The sequence below is a fragment of the Brachycentrus maculatus genome, unplaced genomic scaffold (genome assembly GCF_059751285.1).
Source record: "Brachycentrus maculatus isolate JH-2025_06_01 unplaced genomic scaffold, ASM5975128v1 h1tg000626l, whole genome shotgun sequence".
NCBI lineage: Eukaryota > Metazoa > Arthropoda > Insecta > Trichoptera > Brachycentridae > Brachycentrus > Brachycentrus maculatus.
Genome location: NW_028281363.1, coordinates 138,946 through 156,413, shown reverse-complemented (window position 1 = coordinate 156,413; position 17,468 = coordinate 138,946). Strand labels below are relative to the sequence as shown.

The 17,468-nt window shown below is 33.6% G+C and overlaps 2 protein-coding genes across 2 annotated transcripts in view; one reads left to right on the top strand and one right to left on the bottom strand.

The window, feature by feature from the left end:
- Cog4 (conserved oligomeric Golgi complex subunit 4) overlaps positions 1-1,992 on the bottom strand; it is an 89,187-nt gene extending 87,195 nt beyond the window's left edge. Inside the window, exons 1-5 of the mRNA XM_088274041.1 lie at positions 1,859-1,992; positions 1,581-1,778; positions 1,394-1,496; positions 520-712; positions 199-319 (exon numbers count right to left, since the gene is read on the bottom strand). Coding sequence (XP_088130167.1) covers positions 199-319; positions 520-712; positions 1,394-1,496; positions 1,581-1,778; positions 1,859-1,945 — 702 coding nt within the window. The 5' untranslated portion in view covers positions 1,946-1,992. The remainder of the gene's footprint in view (positions 1-198; positions 320-519; positions 713-1,393; positions 1,497-1,580; positions 1,779-1,858) is intronic.
- Positions 1,993-3,897: 1,905 nt separating this feature from the next.
- dbo (Kelch-like protein diablo) lies at positions 3,898-17,123 on the top strand. The gene is made up of 13 exons (XM_088274042.1): positions 3,898-4,092; positions 5,407-5,477; positions 6,333-6,503; positions 6,958-7,171; positions 8,123-8,257; positions 8,385-8,543; positions 9,018-9,210; positions 10,239-10,440; positions 11,211-11,354; positions 11,736-11,888; positions 12,861-13,050; positions 13,959-14,149; positions 15,351-17,123. Exons 3-13 carry the CDS (start codon positions 6,337-6,339, stop codon positions 15,373-15,375), a joined length of 1,773 nt encoding a protein of 590 aa, XP_088130168.1. The 5' UTR covers positions 3,898-4,092; positions 5,407-5,477; positions 6,333-6,336; the 3' UTR covers positions 15,376-17,123.
- Positions 17,124-17,468: the final 345 nt, after the last annotated feature.

The window sequence follows — 17,468 nt, the reverse complement described above, 5'->3', positions numbered from 1 at the left end:
AAAAAAATAAATAGAATAATGGAACAATCAAAATTAACGGAAGAAGTAACAACTTTTAAGAAAATATACAATTCGGCAATCTTTTGGCAAAATAGTAAGTTTACAAATTTAGAAAGAACTATACTTATTAAAAATAAACAGATGAAAGATAGAACACATTTTTATATGCACAAAAACAATTATTTTATATTAACTTACCTTCGAACAAAGATAAACAGCAAATCTTTGAAGACCATCTTCGTGCATTCCTAGAAGAGGAAAGATCTTAAAAAATCTTTCAACAGATGCCAAATCTTCTTTTTTGACAGCTTCGTTAAACCTAAAATAGAATTAAAAATGAAAATCCATATGGTTAAGTTATTGATTTTGTTCAATTATCCTTTGTCGTCAACAATTTTAACAGATTACAGATGTACAGTTTAAAAATACAAATATTTAACATTTGTGAAAGTATACTTTTGGAATAGATAAACACACACTTGAAAAATGAGAGAAAATCCCAAGAAGTAATCTAGTAACCTGTTTGTAACGGCAGTTCTGAGTTTATCAGCAGCGTTATGCAAAGTAACACAAGACTGGTTGACAGCACTGCTACTAACAGATTTATTTTCTATCTTGGCACCTTCACTGTCTGAAGTATCCGAAACATCAGCAGCAGTTTGCCTCAAAATCAATGGATCCATAGACAAGAACCGATGGACGTGTGCAGCACCTAAAATATAACAGATTAATGGCTGGAAGTTCAAACGTATTCAAAATATAAAATGACACAACGACCACGAAAATCATTGAAAGACGGTGTATTACTAAAGCAATTTCACATGTAGAAACTAAAAACAATTTTACACCAACAAATGAGATACATAATAAATGCAACATTCTAGGTGGTACATGTGCTGGTTCATTATCACAGCGGATAATGAAACCACACATCGCTCACTCCTTTCAAAAACGTCAAAAATCGTCAATTTTCAGGTGTGCATGTTTTCGGAATGCCTAGAAAATGTACTATATCCCAGCAAAAGAGGCATATTTTTAACTTAATATTTACCCACTACAGGGCAGAAAGTGTTGTTTTTGCATTTTGAAGAAAAGGTATTGTTTAATTACTTTTTTAAACATAGTAAATATTTTTTAAATGGAGAAAAAACCTTCAGGTTTTACTTAAAAAGATCTGTTGTACAGAAAAAATTTCAATAAGTGGCTTGATATTTATTTTTAATACATTGTATTATATTTTTAAACTTTAAAAAAGTTCTCTTGAAAAATCAAGTTTTTTGATTTATGACGTTCTTGAAAGGAGTGAGCGACATGAGATTATAGACAATATAAAAGCATAGGTCATGATAAAAACTTATTGGAATTGAAAAGTTAAAAAAGTTTAAAAAAATACCCTTTTCATAGTCTTCATTTTTTAAAGCAGTTTGCACTCCCTCGCTGCAAAGTTGCAGGTCGATGAGATCGTGAACTCGCTGCTGACACTCCGAAACTCGACTCTACACAGATTAAAATCACGGTTCAGTTTCCAAAATGTAAACGACAAATAAAATACAGCGGGCTTTCATGTTTTCAATACTCACTCTAGCCTCATCGAGCTGCCGAACTTTAGCACTGACATTTTCCGCTAGATTAGATGTAAACGTTATTCTCTCTGATAATTTGCAAGCATCTCCTTTAAGATTTTGTAAATTAGGAAGAGCTTGGCTAATAGACTTCAATTTACCACCGAGATGACATTGTCTTTGGATTAAAGCTTCCAGAGCAGCATTTACTTCATCCTAAAATCGAATGTTCATAAAAAATTAAACTATAGTCATTCGATATCATACCATTCTTTTTAAAATAAGATATATTTCACCTCTTCTTTCTCAATTTCTTCGCAGGCCTGGCGAATTCCATCTTCATTTGATAAATCATATTTATTTTCGTATAAGATTTTTGACATCTCCGTCAGAATTTTGTTGACTTGTCAAAAACACGCACGGATTCCATAGATTTAACAGTGGTTCCCAAAGATTATAAGTATGTACAATAGTAACCACTATTGTACTTACATTGGTGTATAAAGTATATAGCCACTCTGTATGTATTAGCCCCCCCGCAACCAGACGTACCTACCGACGTGGTTTTCCTCATCCGGAATTCCACCATGAATCCCATACAAAAACACATAGAAAGCGCTCGATCTGAAGGAATACTTTACCATTATTTTCCATAGATTTATATTATCCACTGACACTTCGTGATGGAATTGCATTTTTAATTTATTATTAGATTAAAACCAATATTTTTAGCTTTTCCACTTTTTTATTTGACCAGCGACCGGGTTTCGTCGTTACCGACATCATCAGACTGGTGATGTCGGTAACGACGAAACCCGGTCATCATCAGACGACCCAGTCTGATGATGTCGGTAACGACGAAACCCGGTCGCTGGTCAAATAAAAAAGTGGAAAAGCTAAAAATATTGGTTTTAATCTAATAATACATTATTTTCCAAATTATTTACCCGTAAGCTGCGGATCACATCTATTGTCGTTTTTTTATAGAAGTACCGTTGACTGCGGATCGCATGCATAGTCGTTTTTTAACTTTACGTACTTATATCAACACCTATGGATAATTTTTTACACTTAAATTTGGTTCGAGGCATGGATAAAATAGTTCTCTTTGATTTTTTGTCATAAAATATATCAAAATTATTTTAATTTAGTGTCAACTTTATCGTGAATACTTTCGGTCGGCTCGTGCTCCGCAAATACGACAGCCGCGTATTTTATACAGCCGCCATACTTTAGACCGCGAGTCCGTAATTGTTAATATTTTTGTGTAAATACACCATAAAAACATAATAAATAAAGTGCATTGTGTACTGTGAACATCTATGATGGATATCCAAAAGTTTCACTACAAAAAATAGACAAAAATATGTTTTTTTTTGTCAAAAATATTGCAATGTAAAATAATCCAGCACGGGACGGAAAGTTTGACACTCGAAATCGAGCAGCTTAGAGGATAAAACAGTTGTTTTTTTAACACTTGAGTTTATTTATGACTATTTTCGGATGCTAAGTTTCCATTTTCAGATGTAAATATTAACTAAAATATAATTAATAAAAAACTGTTCTATAAATAAGTAAAGGTGTAAATTAAGGGGAGGGGGGTTAGTCAAAGGGCGGAGTTTGAAAATAAAGGGAAAATGAAAAGCAAAGGTGAAGAATTTTAAACAGCATAATATTTATAAAATAATTATCAGAATTACTGTTTTTTGGATTTCTTAATTTTCTTAATAATTTATAATTTGGCCTTTGTGTGGTACAAGGTATAATTATTTTAGTTTATGAGAGTAGGATGTGTGATTTGTATCTATTATGTGATTTGCAAATTCCAAAAAATAATAACTATAAAAATTACCATAAAATAAAAATAAAATTAATAGGTTAGCAATATTTACACGAAGTTTCATAATACCAATTTTTTTGTAATATTTTTTTTAATTTTGCATATAGGAGGGTAAGATTTTAAGACTAATAGACAATTAAATTCATTTCTCTCCCACATCAACACATTACATAATAATATTAAATTTACAATGGAAAAAAATTACGATAATAGCTTAAATTTTATTATTATATCGATTACAGTTATATCCAACATGCATATTTTACAAATAATAATTTACATAAAATCCTCGATAACTCAACCCATACCCATAATTGAGTGATATTTTTTAGAATAATGAGAAAAAAAACGTTCGCAGACTCCGTTTTAGTATGTTTGTCATAGTTTCTTTTGTTTCGAGTATTTGGGAATTGTATAAGGAAAACGGACATGTGCGGCAAGGCTCAATAGTACCTATCTAAATGTTTCAAAATGTTGCCCTATAAGCAAAACATCCATCTTAATTTTTCTGTCAGTCGTCTAACGGGGTAAATGGTAAACATAAAACATCTGAGAATTATGATGGCTATATTTTTAGTTTCTATTGTGAATTTGAGTGTATATTGAGTTTAGATCTTTTAAATAGTCCTTTTTCATCTCATAACATCTAAGTTGTATGTATTTCATCGAGTTGTCACAACAATATCAAAGGTAAGCTATATTAAAGGCACCAAAATACTCGGTTGAATGTCGAACAAGGTTCCGCCTTGTCTTATTAATATTACATGTCATGTTTCGTGCCAACATTTTATGTTTTTATGTTGAAAATGTGTTTCTGTACTGTGCCAGGACTTTCTTCGATATTTTGTGTCCAAGGTTTAATAAATATATTTTTTATTATTGTGGTTATATAGAAATTTATATTTGCCAATGTTTAGAAACAGTTTAGAGTGATTGTATTCATGTTTTATATGATGCTATTTTAATAATATAGAGTAGATTTTAATAATTGACATAAAGTTGCAATCTTTATGAATATAAATATTGTCTTAAGTAAATACTAATTTCACTTAAAGCAACTTAACACTCTTCCAATTTCTTTCACTTTTACATAGTATTCAACTAAGTATCTTTTTGAGAACTTCGTTCACCTTCCTAAATAAAGTGTAAGTATTACTCCTTGTCATGAGAGAAATACTTTATATTCCTCGGCATTATACACAATATTTTTCGGTCAATAATTTTCCATGCAGGCTTCTTGAAATTATCTACCTTTCTCCAGAAAGATACACCCGCTCTTTACTTTCATAATATGTGTCTCAAACATTACATCCAATTAATTGAATTCTAATCGCTTTCCCGATCTTCTCCTTTACTTTTCTTTCAAAGTAGCATTGAAATTCATAATTTATAATTTGACATGCATGAGTGTAAAATAAATATTATATCCATTTTGTGATTTATGATCGACTTTTTTTATTGATTGATTATTAGGAGAGTAAAGGAAAAAATATGTTCCTATAAAAAGTCTTTTTGCATCTTTCCTTTTCACTATAACCATTTTGCAAGTAGGTATATACTCGTATATACCTATTTGCAAAATGGAATCAATAAATCATTCAAATATTCTTCCACCCAACTTGATTGACCACTTAACAGTTAAATTTTGGCGAGAAAATTAGTCGGTGTAGGAAATTGTCACCCACAAATCGAATCAAGACATGTCCAAACACCGCTCGAGTTATGCATCAAAAACAAATGAGTCGATATTTGACTCGAGAAAAGCAGGACTGACGAGTTGGAATACGATTTACCCGACCAGTGCTCGGGCTCGTCAAATGCAATGCGAACTTTTTGCCCGAGTCACGGTCGGGCTAGTCGGGGAACTGTTTAAAGAGCTTTTGTCAGGTACAAATCTGATCACTCTCGTTAGACTGTTTGGATGGTTGGAAGATCTTGCCTTTTAGCAATGAACCCAGTGAATTGGGTATACACTAAGATTTAAATAAACAATTGAATGTTTAGATTGACTCTGTGTGGGGTTGGACATCTCCCCCGCTGCGCCTGCAGCTGGGACACTCCCGGACCCACAACATGTAAGTCTAAAACACTCTTTATTAAGTTTTCAATATTTTCATTTTTATTTATTTAAAAAAAAATGTTTTTATTATTTACAGAAAATATACTTTTCTGTGTGTAATTTCATACTATTTCTGTGAGCCTAAGCGGCTCATTATTGGAAATAGGTATCAAATTGTGGTAGAGTGGGTTCGAACCGGGAAACTCTGACTTAAGAGTCCGCGACACTAACCAATTTTGTTAATCCATACTTATCGATCGAGAACCTGTGTTTTTGTTTTAAAAAATATATTAAAACATAATTGGATTAAGTTAAAACTCTCTATTTTTGACATTAACATTTTTTGCCAAGTACATAATAGGATAATATAAATAACATATTAAATCTCATAAACCTGAATGGAAAAACATCTTCAAGTGTTTGTATTTATTTATCCTGATATCATTTCTGGGTCACGTATTTCGTGGAGAGGCATACCACCTTTTACACTTAATCATGATAAGAGTGATAGAAGAATGCCGAGAAACTGGCAAAAAGCAAACATCATGGCTGCGCAACATTGGCGACTGGACCGGGATAAGAAGAGTGAAGAAGTTGTTCCGAACGGCGCAGGAACGCTAAAGGTGGAGGGAGACTGACCGGAGCATTTCGTCGTAACATAACGTTGTAACATCGCTCGCAGGGAGCATCACCGAGCATCCAAAACTATGGATGGAGCGCTCGGCTCGGTGTACTGACTGCCTGAATGCTCGCATAGTAACGTGTTACGTTACGACGAAATGCTCCGGTCAGTCTCCACCTTAATGTTGGGGGGACCTGACAGGGCAACATGTCAACTTGAGGCAGATTGATTTATCTTTATTTTCCACAGTGTGATGGGTGAAATGGGAGTGTGCGAGGGTCCCCCCTCCCCTGCCCGGCTGCCGCACTCTTCAGAGAAGCACCCCCGGGCCACCCTCCAGGAGCTGAACATCCTCCGTCGTCACCGGGAGCTCTGCGATGTGGTCCTCAATGTCGGCAATAGAAAGATTTTTGCACACAGGTAGTCATTTTTTATCTTCTTTAGTTTATCTTTGAGAACAGCATGATTAGTATAATATATATTTTTTTAATTGGGGTACTGTAGAACGGGGCTACTTGAACTTTGATGTGTTACTTGAGCCTATTACAAAATAAATATTTAGATCGTGGTATCGATCGAAGTATCGTGACAATAAGTGTCACCTGTCAGGGAAAAAAAGGAAATCATGTCAATACGTTCATTATTGTAGACCAAATACAGATTTTTTTTGTACTGGGCTCAAGTAACACATCAAAGTGCAAGTAGCCCGTTCTACGGTACATAAGCATTCTATTCTCTCTGCCTACTCCTGCGGAAAGTGGCATGAGAGTTAGTTAGTTAGAAATGATTACCCTTTTTCTGATGTGTTTTATTTTTTGAGAACATAATTTTTTCTAATTCATTTGATCATTTTATATTGTGTATCTTTTTCTAGGGTTATCTTATCCGCCTGTAGCCCGTACTTCAGGGCGATGTTCACCGGAGAGTTGGCGGAATCGAGGCAGACGGAAGTGACTATTCGGGACATAGATGAGAATGCTATGGAATTGTTGATAGACTTTTGTTACACGTCACACATTATGGTCGAGGAGGGAAATGTTCAAACCCTTCTACCAGCAGCGTGCCTCTTGCAGCTGGCTGAGATTCAAGTAAAATTTTGTCTATATTTATTTCCAAAAAACAATTTATGCAGCATAGAAATTCTAAAGAAAAAATATTAATTCCAAAGAACAATAAAATAATTTTTGCGTCCATTTACTTAAAGAACTTGCAATCATTTTAGAACTAACTATCCAGAAGCTATTCGTAGAATTCATATGAAAAGCTGTTCTTTTCTTTTTTTGCGGCAAAAGCTAAAAAAAGAGCGGAAGACGCATATAAGCGTTCTATTTGCTTACCTTTGGTAAAACGCGAAAGAAGCAAAAAAATATTGTACAGATCGGAATTTAGTTTGTGGGTAATTGTGATTAAGTTACTTGTTATTAGTATACGACCCTAATTAGTATACTAATTAGGATCGGAATTGATGAAAAACTGCGCGCAAACAATATCACTAGGTAAACACAAAATTATTTCATTCAATTTTTTTTTTTTTTATATAATTTTTTGACATCTCATCAAAGATGAAGAAGAATATGGAAGTCTGGGCATTTTCGGGGCTGACGACCGTCATCGGCTGGTTTAAGTGATCACTTTACACACGTGTAACATTCACCAATTCTACCCATTATTGACAACCACACTACTCAAATTCTTGGAAGTTCTAAATATATGAACCAATTTAGAAACTTTGTTCTTGAATCACTAGAACTTCACTAGAGACATCTATTGGTGAGATACCCAGACTTCCATATTCTTCTTCATCTTTGATGAGATGTCAAAAAATTATATGAAAATAACTCCTGTAATTGGAGATAATCCAGATTTTGTGAACAAGTATTTGGACACACTCAAAATGTTGTAAATTATTTCATTCATTGATTTTCCATTTTGCTTTACCATATTATCAAAAACATTTTCAACCTGTTGTAATTTATCAGTTATAAAAAAATCACAGAATATTTTGTGCATCAAAGGTTATAAGTAATATTATGTTTCAGGATATTTGCTGTGAGTTTCTCAAAAGGCAACTTGACCCCACAAACTGCCTTGGAATTAGGGCGTTTGCGGATACACACTCTTGTAGAGAACTCCTCCGTATAGCTGATAAATTCACGCAGCACAATTTTATGGAGGTAAAATAAAAACATTGACTTGCATATTCATTTATTAATTTTGCATTTTATACAGTGTGTTATGCTAAAATGTCTTAAAGGTGAATTTTTTTACATATGTATTTTTATAAAATAAATAACCTTGTAGGTCATGGAGAGTGAAGAATTCTTGCTGCTTCCCGTAGGACAATTAGTTGACATAATTTCATCAGATGAACTCAATGTTAGAAATGAAGAACAAACCTTCAACTCGGTGATGTCTTGGGTGAAATATAATGTAGCTGAAAGACGTCAACACTTAGCACAAGTATGTTTTTATTGTTTCACAGTATCCTTATTTTTAGTACTGCTCGAAACTTATATGTGGGTAAAGATATGTATTCCTTTAATTTTTGAATTTAAAAAGTGTTCCGTCGATAAAACAGACTGTGACAGAGAAAAATCAAGATGGCGGCGTTATGTCAGTTTTTAGGACTCAACGTCGCCATCTTGGTTTTTCTTGGTCGCACTCTGTTTTATCGGCGCAACACTTTTTAATTAAAAAAGAAAAAGGAATACATTCCTTTACATGTGTAAAACAATATGTAACAGATAACATTGCTTCTGTGTGGACACGAGGACAAATTTCTTAGTGGATTGGAATAGCTTAATATACTGACATCTCAATGGTCCTTGTGTAAATGCGGCATTACATCAGAAGTATGTGAAAAATTTGTGTTTACTGTGCGTTAGTATTATTTTCAATAACTGTATATAAGTTTTTGTATTGACTTATTTAAAGGTTTTGCAACATGTTCGCCTCCCCCTCCTCTCTCCAAAGTTCCTCGTCGGAACTGTGAGTTCTGATCTCCTAGTACGATCAGACGAAGAATGCAGAGACTTAGTGGATGAAGCCAAAAACTACCTTCTACTACCGCAAGAAAGACCTCTGATGCAGGGACCTAGAACCAGGCCGAGGAAACCTACACGGAGAGGCAAGAAAGATTCTATTTACTATATTATCACATTTCAGATGGTATTTTTTATGCCCGCGGACCGCTGGCGATGGGATTTGATAATTAGATAATTATGTACATATAGTTAAGATCTTAATAAAGAAATTGCTATATTATATTATTATAAAAAACATTGGATAATTTCTTCTTTTCTGCCTTTGAAATGAGGCTGGCGCAGAAGGTAAAAATACCCTTGCCATCCTTAAGCATCAATCGACGCAACAGGTAGAAATACCTTTTCCGTCCTTAGTGTGTTTAATATTATACAACAAGTTTGCACTCTCTCTCACCAATATTTTTTTTACTTATACTCTAAACTCTCCAATAATGTAAGATGTATTAGTGGCTTCAACATAACCTGAAATGTAATCTCTTATTTGCTAACGGTATTTATATTTTTGTTTTGTGCATCATCTTCCAAACATATAAGTTATCATTTGATGCCACGCAGTGGTGTGTCATCTTTAATTGTATAAAGTCCATGGGTCCAGAGGTAATATGAGTTGTTTTTATTGATTTGATTGTTCAGAAAGTGCGCTTGGAATTTCATGTGTGGTAATCAGCCGTGCCAATTACTTCTCTATGGAGGCTTGTATGTGTTTAATTTACTAACAATTTCTTTTATTACTTATATACTGGATTCAATACATATCTACATATATTGTTTTTTTACATGAAGGGATGGATGTCTGAGCATTCCCGGCCTTACGAACTGGGATTTGACTGGTTTCAGTGATCGCTTTAAACACTTGTGTAACGTTAACAATCTACTCATTATAAAACTTGCAATTTTGAATGTAACATATATACACTGACGTAGAATTCCTTTGGTATGTTAGTTGAAATTTTGATAGATGTTGAATTTTGGCATTTAGTGCTGCTGTTAGAATTTGTTAAGTATATATGGTATGAAAAACAATATATATACTTCATATCGATTCAGGTAGCTATGATAAATATTTAAATTTATTGTTTGATTTAACTGTTTTCCATTATTTATTTTTCAGGCGAAGTTCTTTTCGCGGTAGGTGGCTGGTGTTCTGGGGACGCCATCGCGTCAGTGGAGAGGTTCGATCCTCAGACATCCGAATGGAAAATGGTAGCGCCTATGTCTAAAAGAAGGTGTGGTGTCGGAGTAGCGGTCTTAAATGATCTCCTCTATGCTGTAGGAGGTCACGACGGACAGAGCTATCTGAATAGTATTGAAAGGTAATGAAACAAACATATTGTTGGTTTAATCCGTAAATTGTCTGATTACATCGGGGTTTTCTTTCCATTAGAGTTTAAAAACAATATAATTTAACTATGTGGAATTCAGTTGTAATAAAAAATCAGGGATTTTGATCATAAATAAATACATTTATATTTAATTGCAATACATATAAATTAATCTTCAATTTTCATAAACCATCGGGTGTGAATAAGGATAGGATGAGATCCTGGTGTTAGTCTCTAAATCGTTTTAGTACTGACCAATTTTAGCCACAGTATGGGAAAAACACCAAAGAAATTTTTCCACTAAATACTATTTTTATAGCGTATACACATAATGATTATTTGTATTTTTCCAATACTAACCGAATTTTGTATTTCTTTCTGATGTTTATAGAGGAAATATCATAGTACGCAAATAAAATAACATCATGATATAAATAACAATTTATTGTTAGAAAATGTATAAACGAAAAAATTATCCACAAATACATTCCATTTTTACAGTGTGTGCAAATGAATCCTGTTCGTGATTTTCTTTTTCCACCCTTGTCCATGACAATGGATCTCATCTTCTATGTTGTTATTTGTTAATTTGTTAATACAATTAATGAAATAAATTACAATAATTACATATGTCGCAACACTGCTTCCGAAATTCACTGACAGAGTAAAAAATTTGACCCTCTGCAATTACGTAGTAGGATTACAAAGTCGAGGTTTAGGTCAATTTGTAATTTTAAATTTATTTTAACCTTCACTCACAGATATGATCCTCAAACTAACCAGTGGTGTAGTGAAGTGGCGCCGACTACTTCTTGTCGAACTTCCGTCGGTGTTGCTGTACTCGACGGAGCTCTCTACGCTGTGGGCGGGCAAGATGGTGTCCAATGTCTCAACCATGTGGAAAAGTAAATATCCCACAACCATTTTCAAATTGAACTTTTTGGGTTTGTCCACCTCTATATTGTAGTGGCTACAATACTGGAGAAAAATTAATATATGTAATTTCCGCCTCCGTAGTGTAATGGTCAGCACGCTTGGCTAACATACTGGAGGTCCCAGGTTCGATTCCCAGGAGGAGTCAAATAAATATTAGTGATTTTTTCACTTTAATATTCATTCAATATAACCCTGGACTGGTATCTGAAGCGGAGGGCTGATCACCTTTCCTTCATGTGTTAATGATCAATATAACACTGCGTTTATATGATGCAGTGCCCTATGCACCATAGAGTGCGGATAAGGGTTTGAATGAATGAATTAATTTTATGATTCATTGTTTTCGTCAGGTATGATCCTAAAGAAAATAAGTGGTGTAAAGTGAGCGCAATGACAACTAGAAGGCTCGGCGTAGCAGTGGCGGTGCTCGGTGGGTACCTGTACGCTATTGGAGGCTCCGATGGTCAGTGTCCGCTCAATACTGTCGAAAGATACGACCCTAGGTATGTACAGTATATAAATTTCTATTCAATCCTAAACAATGCTTTACAAAAATGTAATCAGCCCCTTAACAATATAAATGCAAGGGAATTATAAGAAATGTAAGACTAAAAAAAACATCCATTGATATATGTGGTATAGAATGAACAACCACTTTTTTTTTCAGCTTTTTTTGTGTTTTGAAGTTAATGATGCAATGCTGTTTTTTTTTTGTTAGTAAAAATGTCCTTTCCCCAATTTTTTTTGTTCTTGGTCAATTCACAAAAATGCTCTTATAAAAAAAAGTATACAGCTATAAAATATGACAGCTTACAAGAGCCCAGAGTTTACTCAGCTTTTAGAATAGATACTCAGTTTTACTCAGCTTTTAGAATAGATATCTGGGAAGAATTTTAGGTGTGTGGTGGTTTGCCTTTACGAGAAACAAGGAAATAAAGTGTAGAACGCAGCAACCCATGGTCACAACTGTCATCAAGAAAAAGCTATTTAGCTGGCCAGGCCATGTATTATATTTCGCATTCCTCCTGGAGCCTTATTCAATCATGCCTTTTACAAGGCATCAGTTTCCTGCCGCCCAGGACATTTACTGCTGGCAATCGGCAGTTTTTGTCTGAACTTGAGATGCAGACCTGTCCTGAGAGGATGCAAAGGACTGAGAGCCTACAGAATAGCTATTTGAGGACTTTGTATGCTCTACATAGGGAGCAGATATGAAAATAGGAAAAAACAAGGGAAAAATACAGTCGAACATGGATATAAGAGACCTGGATATAAGTAAAACATCATTAAAATTGAGCTAGCTTTAGGTCCTGTAATTTTACCCCTCTGTAAAAGAGAGAATGGACACAGGAGAGACTTCTTTATAAAAATAAAACTGTACATTCTATAGAACTCCAAATAAGTTAAAATTTGACTATCTTTCATTTAAAAGTACATTCTACTGTTTTTAATGATTTTTTATTTATTTGAATTAGACAAAACAAGTGGTCGGTAGTCAGTCCCATGTCAACGCGGCGCAAGCATCTCGGTTGTGCCGTGTTCAACAACCTGATCTATGCTGTGGGAGGGAGAGACGACTGTATGGAGCTCTCCAGCGCTGAGAGGTATAATCCTCACACCAACACCTGGAGTCCCATCGTAGCCATGACCTCCAGAAGAAGTGGGGTACGTAAACACTGACTTCTTTCAATATGCGGCCTGTGAAAAAATCATCTCCTGAATGCAGAACTGTCCTAATTCGCATACATGTCAATTTTATTTTTGTTGGGTAATATATCCAAAATTAAACACGGTTATTGGATTGAATTCTACTTTTATTTACATATAAATGATAATATGTGACGCGTTTCTTCTTATTAAGACATTATTAAAAGAAAAATTCAATCCAATAACCATGTTTGACCATGTTTAATATCACCCAACAATTCAAAATGAAATTCTACCAACTGTCTGCAGTTACAATAAATAAATTTTGTTTTTATTTATGTATTCTGTTCTTTATGCAAACGATTTTGTGGAGTAGAAAATTCTGAACATCATTAAACATTGTTCAGTAAAGATGGTTCTACATTCAGGTGACAAAATATTAACCTGAAAGTGTTTTTTTTTTTTCATTTTCTCAACACATTTCGGACAGGTATATTTTTACATTTGCGGACCAATTACGATGGGATTTGATGAGACCATAACAATGAGATTGGTACATTATATTCATATAAAACATTCAATAATTCCTTCTTTTCTGACTTTGAAATGAGGCTGGCGCAGAAGGTAAAAATACCCTTCCCGTCCTTAAGCATCAATCAACCAAACGAGTAGAAATATCGTTCCCGTCCTTAGTGTCTAAAGACTTACCCCTTTATTAAGTCAAAGTATGTTTATTGAATTATTAATTGAATGTGAAAAAAACTATTTTAAATTTAACTCAAACTTTATTTTATGCAAGTACGCTGGATGCCCAGTCCTATGCTCCGAAAGTTGAATTTTTTTAGACAGATTTGGCAAAGAGTGATTTTTCAGTAATTCCTAAACAATAAACTGACAATGTAAACTTAATATTAATTATACTTCAGGTTGGCTTGGCTGTCGTGAATGGGCAGTTATACGCAGTGGGAGGTTTCGACGGCACGGCTTACCTGAAGTCAATCGAAGTGTTCGACCCCGAGTCCAACCAGTGGCGGCTGTGCGGGGCCATGAACTACCGGAGGCTCGGGGGAGGAGTGGGGGTCATGAGGGCTCCGCATACCGACAACAACTATATGTGGTAAGGTTTTGCTGTCTGCAAGTGTACAAATCTTTTGCAGCTTTTGACAGCTGGTCTTATTTATATAGAGCATATATTTGACTATTTCTGAGGACAGTCAAAATGGCCTTAGTTTTCTAGTTAGCATATGTTTTATAAATAACATGGGATCATTACCTAACCAGACATCGCACTTGCTGCGAAGTGAGCAATTAATGACCGTATGTTATATTGACAATTTTACTGATCACTTCTGAGGCAGGCGTATTTTACCCATACATGTCGTGGATGCTCCCGCATCCGTTAAAATTTTTGTGTCCACAAGCTATTTTTGTGTTGCGCGAATCCATCCTGAGAAATTGACTTAATATTATTGGAATTATATATATCTGAATATATCATGATGCCCCTTCTTACTCTAAACGTATTCACATCTGTAATGCAGAAATGCAAGATACTATCCATTCCCATGGACAAAAAATCTGTAATACCCAATTCTCTCATCTGTGAACAGCTAATTAAACCCTAATTGGTCATTCATAATGCCTCATATTGGCAACCTGTCTCTTTTCATGCATGCAACCTACATATTGAGAGTTTGTTAAGTGATTTAGCTTAAGATTGCTGGGGTGGATGTTGTCATTATAATCGAATCCGTGCCCTATACAAAAGTGATTTTTCCTGCATATCTTGGAGGTATAGCACAAGTGTTATAGTGATATCTTGGAGGTATGGCACTGTTCATAATTCCCAAAATAGCTAATCTACTAAAAATTATTAAATAATGTTTATGTTTATGGTCACTTAGTTCATTAGTAAATATTAAAGATAGCCTTAACAGTGCTGTTAAATTTCGAATTTATACTTAGTTGTCTGCCATTTATACTTTTCACGTGAAATATCTTTACATGTTTTTTATTTTTAATTGGATTCTCTTCTTAAAACAGTCACCGTATGCCCCTGCTTCTGCGTACTTGACAAATTCTTCAAATGACAATATTTAAAGAATGTTTTAAGAGCAATATTCAAAAACATGCAGACGGTTTTAATTTCATAATGTGATATTCAATTTGGAATAAAATTCTGATTAATTCTGCTTTAAATTATTTTTTATTTCTTACTTTATGTTGAAATTATGTTGATAAATTATAACATTTTTGTTTATATGATATATAATTTGCTTGGCATGTATAAAATTATACAATATTCTTTCTGTTTTCAGGACTCGCAAGGATTCAGTTGTGTAAACGAAGTTAATTCTCGATACATAATACGCAGCTTGTGCAGCTTTTTACAACTAAATAGTTTTAATATAGTCAAATATATCATTGTACCGAGGGTCTTTTCCATATTCCGATCTGATGAATTGTAATCTCAAGTATGGAATATGAAATGGCTGATTCTTCTTACAAACTACATCGTTATTTTTGTGCAATATATTTTAAACTAAATTCTTGTATCGAAAAAATTGTAGCATTTTCGAGTGTTGAATATTATGTATTCAAAATTTCACACTCTGTATAGCACACTGAAATATAACATTTCTTTCAAAGATTAGGATAATGTGATAAAATTAATTGCAAGCGATGAATTTAATTCATTTGTATACTTCTGTTCTTAATTGTATGTATTATAGTGTTGTATTTATGTTTTATATTACATTCTATGTGTTATCCTTTTTTATTATTTTATATAGTGATTTTGAATGAATTTTTAGTCTCTTCATCAATAACACTGATCGACTTTTTGTCTGTTGAATTATAATTAAAATGGCTGTTTGCTATGGGATATTTTGCTCTGATTTAAATTTTTGCATTGCATTTATTTTGTAATGGGTAAGGTTTTTTTGAATATGAAATCTAAAAGTTCATGCTGATATAAGGTGATAGTTTTTTTGGTGAGTAAATTTATTTACATATATTCATCAAAATCATAGTGTAGTTTTGAACAATTTTCTACTGAATTTAGTTTGAGAAACATCAGTTTAGTGTCCAGCAATGGTCTGCAAGGATATTTGGATTCCATCAACTAACATCCTACTAAATCAACACCCAAGTCTAAACTAATCGGATGTGATTTATATAAATGACGCGGCGTGATTATCATGTCAAAAAGAGTTATTATGACAAGCCTGGCATGTATTTTTTTCACAAATTTAAAATAAACCTTTCTTGAATTTGTTTTGCCATTGGCGGGAATGGAACCTGCAACTCAGTTTCGCAGTTGAACATCTACCCAACTACGCTACGGCACCTGTCAAAATATTTCATATCTTTATTATCAATATATTCTCTAAGGAATCACCTTATATTAAACACGACATTTGCTATCTGTATTTTTTTTTTAAATTATATGCAGAATTCCAATAAAACCGTGCCCTGTTGGCAACCTTTGTAGTTATATTCACCTTAAGCATAGCAAAGTACAGAAGAAACAGCTACAGTTATCTATTTGACAAAATTACTGTCGATCAGTGTCTTTTTTATAAAAAAACTCCATTATGTAGACAGTAGGCACACCATAAGTGTTTTGTGAATCAGCCTTACTAATCCCAATTAGGAAACTCAAATTTGATGCCTTTGATCTCGGCATGTCTGCCGAAGTTGGAAATTAATTAATTAATTAAAACTAATTTAATCAGCTAGCATTCGTTATAGAGTGTTTTTAATATATCACACACTAAGCTCACTGCCAGTTGATTCCTAAAATTAATGAAGTAATACATATTAATTGAATTTAAGCGGTTACATTTTTAAATGAACCTTTGATAATGTTTCAAGTCCAAATATAAATATAATTATTTCTTTTGTTAATGCATTGAAAGTGCTTTGTAAATAAATTAGATTTAAGAGCAATAAATAAATAATATTAATATTTATCCTTGATATTGGATTCCACGAAGAAAATATTCATTACACTTCTAGTACAAACAATTTTGTTAACACTTTATTATATATATATGTACGAAATAAATAGACATAGACTTCTTCCAAAACTTGTTTTATTTTATATCCAATAATATTGACATAGATTATTCATAATTGTATTATTACTACAACATTTTGAGTGTGTCCAAATACTTGTTCACAAATCTGGATTATCTCCAATTATAGGAGTTAATTTTCATATTATTTTTTGACATATCATCAAAGATGAAGAAGAATATGGAAGTCTCGGCATTTACGGGGCTGACGACCGTCATAGGCTGGTTTAAGTTATCACTTTACACACGTGTAACATTCACCAATTCTACCCATTATTGACAACCACACTACTACTACTACTTCCCTGAAGTTCTATATGAACCAATTCAGAAACATTGTTCTTGAATCACTAGAAC

What these genes read in the sequence shown, in the direction of transcription:
- dbo (XM_088274042.1), top strand. Translation starts at nt 6,337, where the DNA reads ATGGGTGAAATGGGAGTGTGCGAGGGTCCCCCCTCCCCTGCCCGGCTG. An exon ending in GAGGAAACCTACACGGAGAG is followed by an intron (nt 9,211 to 10,238) that starts GCAAGAAAGATT and finishes TTTATTTTTCAG; the next exon opens with GCGAAGTTCTTTTCGCGGTA. An exon ending in TGTCTCAACCATGTGGAAAA is followed by an intron (nt 11,355 to 11,735) that starts GTAAATATCCCA and finishes TGTTTTCGTCAG; the next exon opens with GTATGATCCTAAAGAAAATA.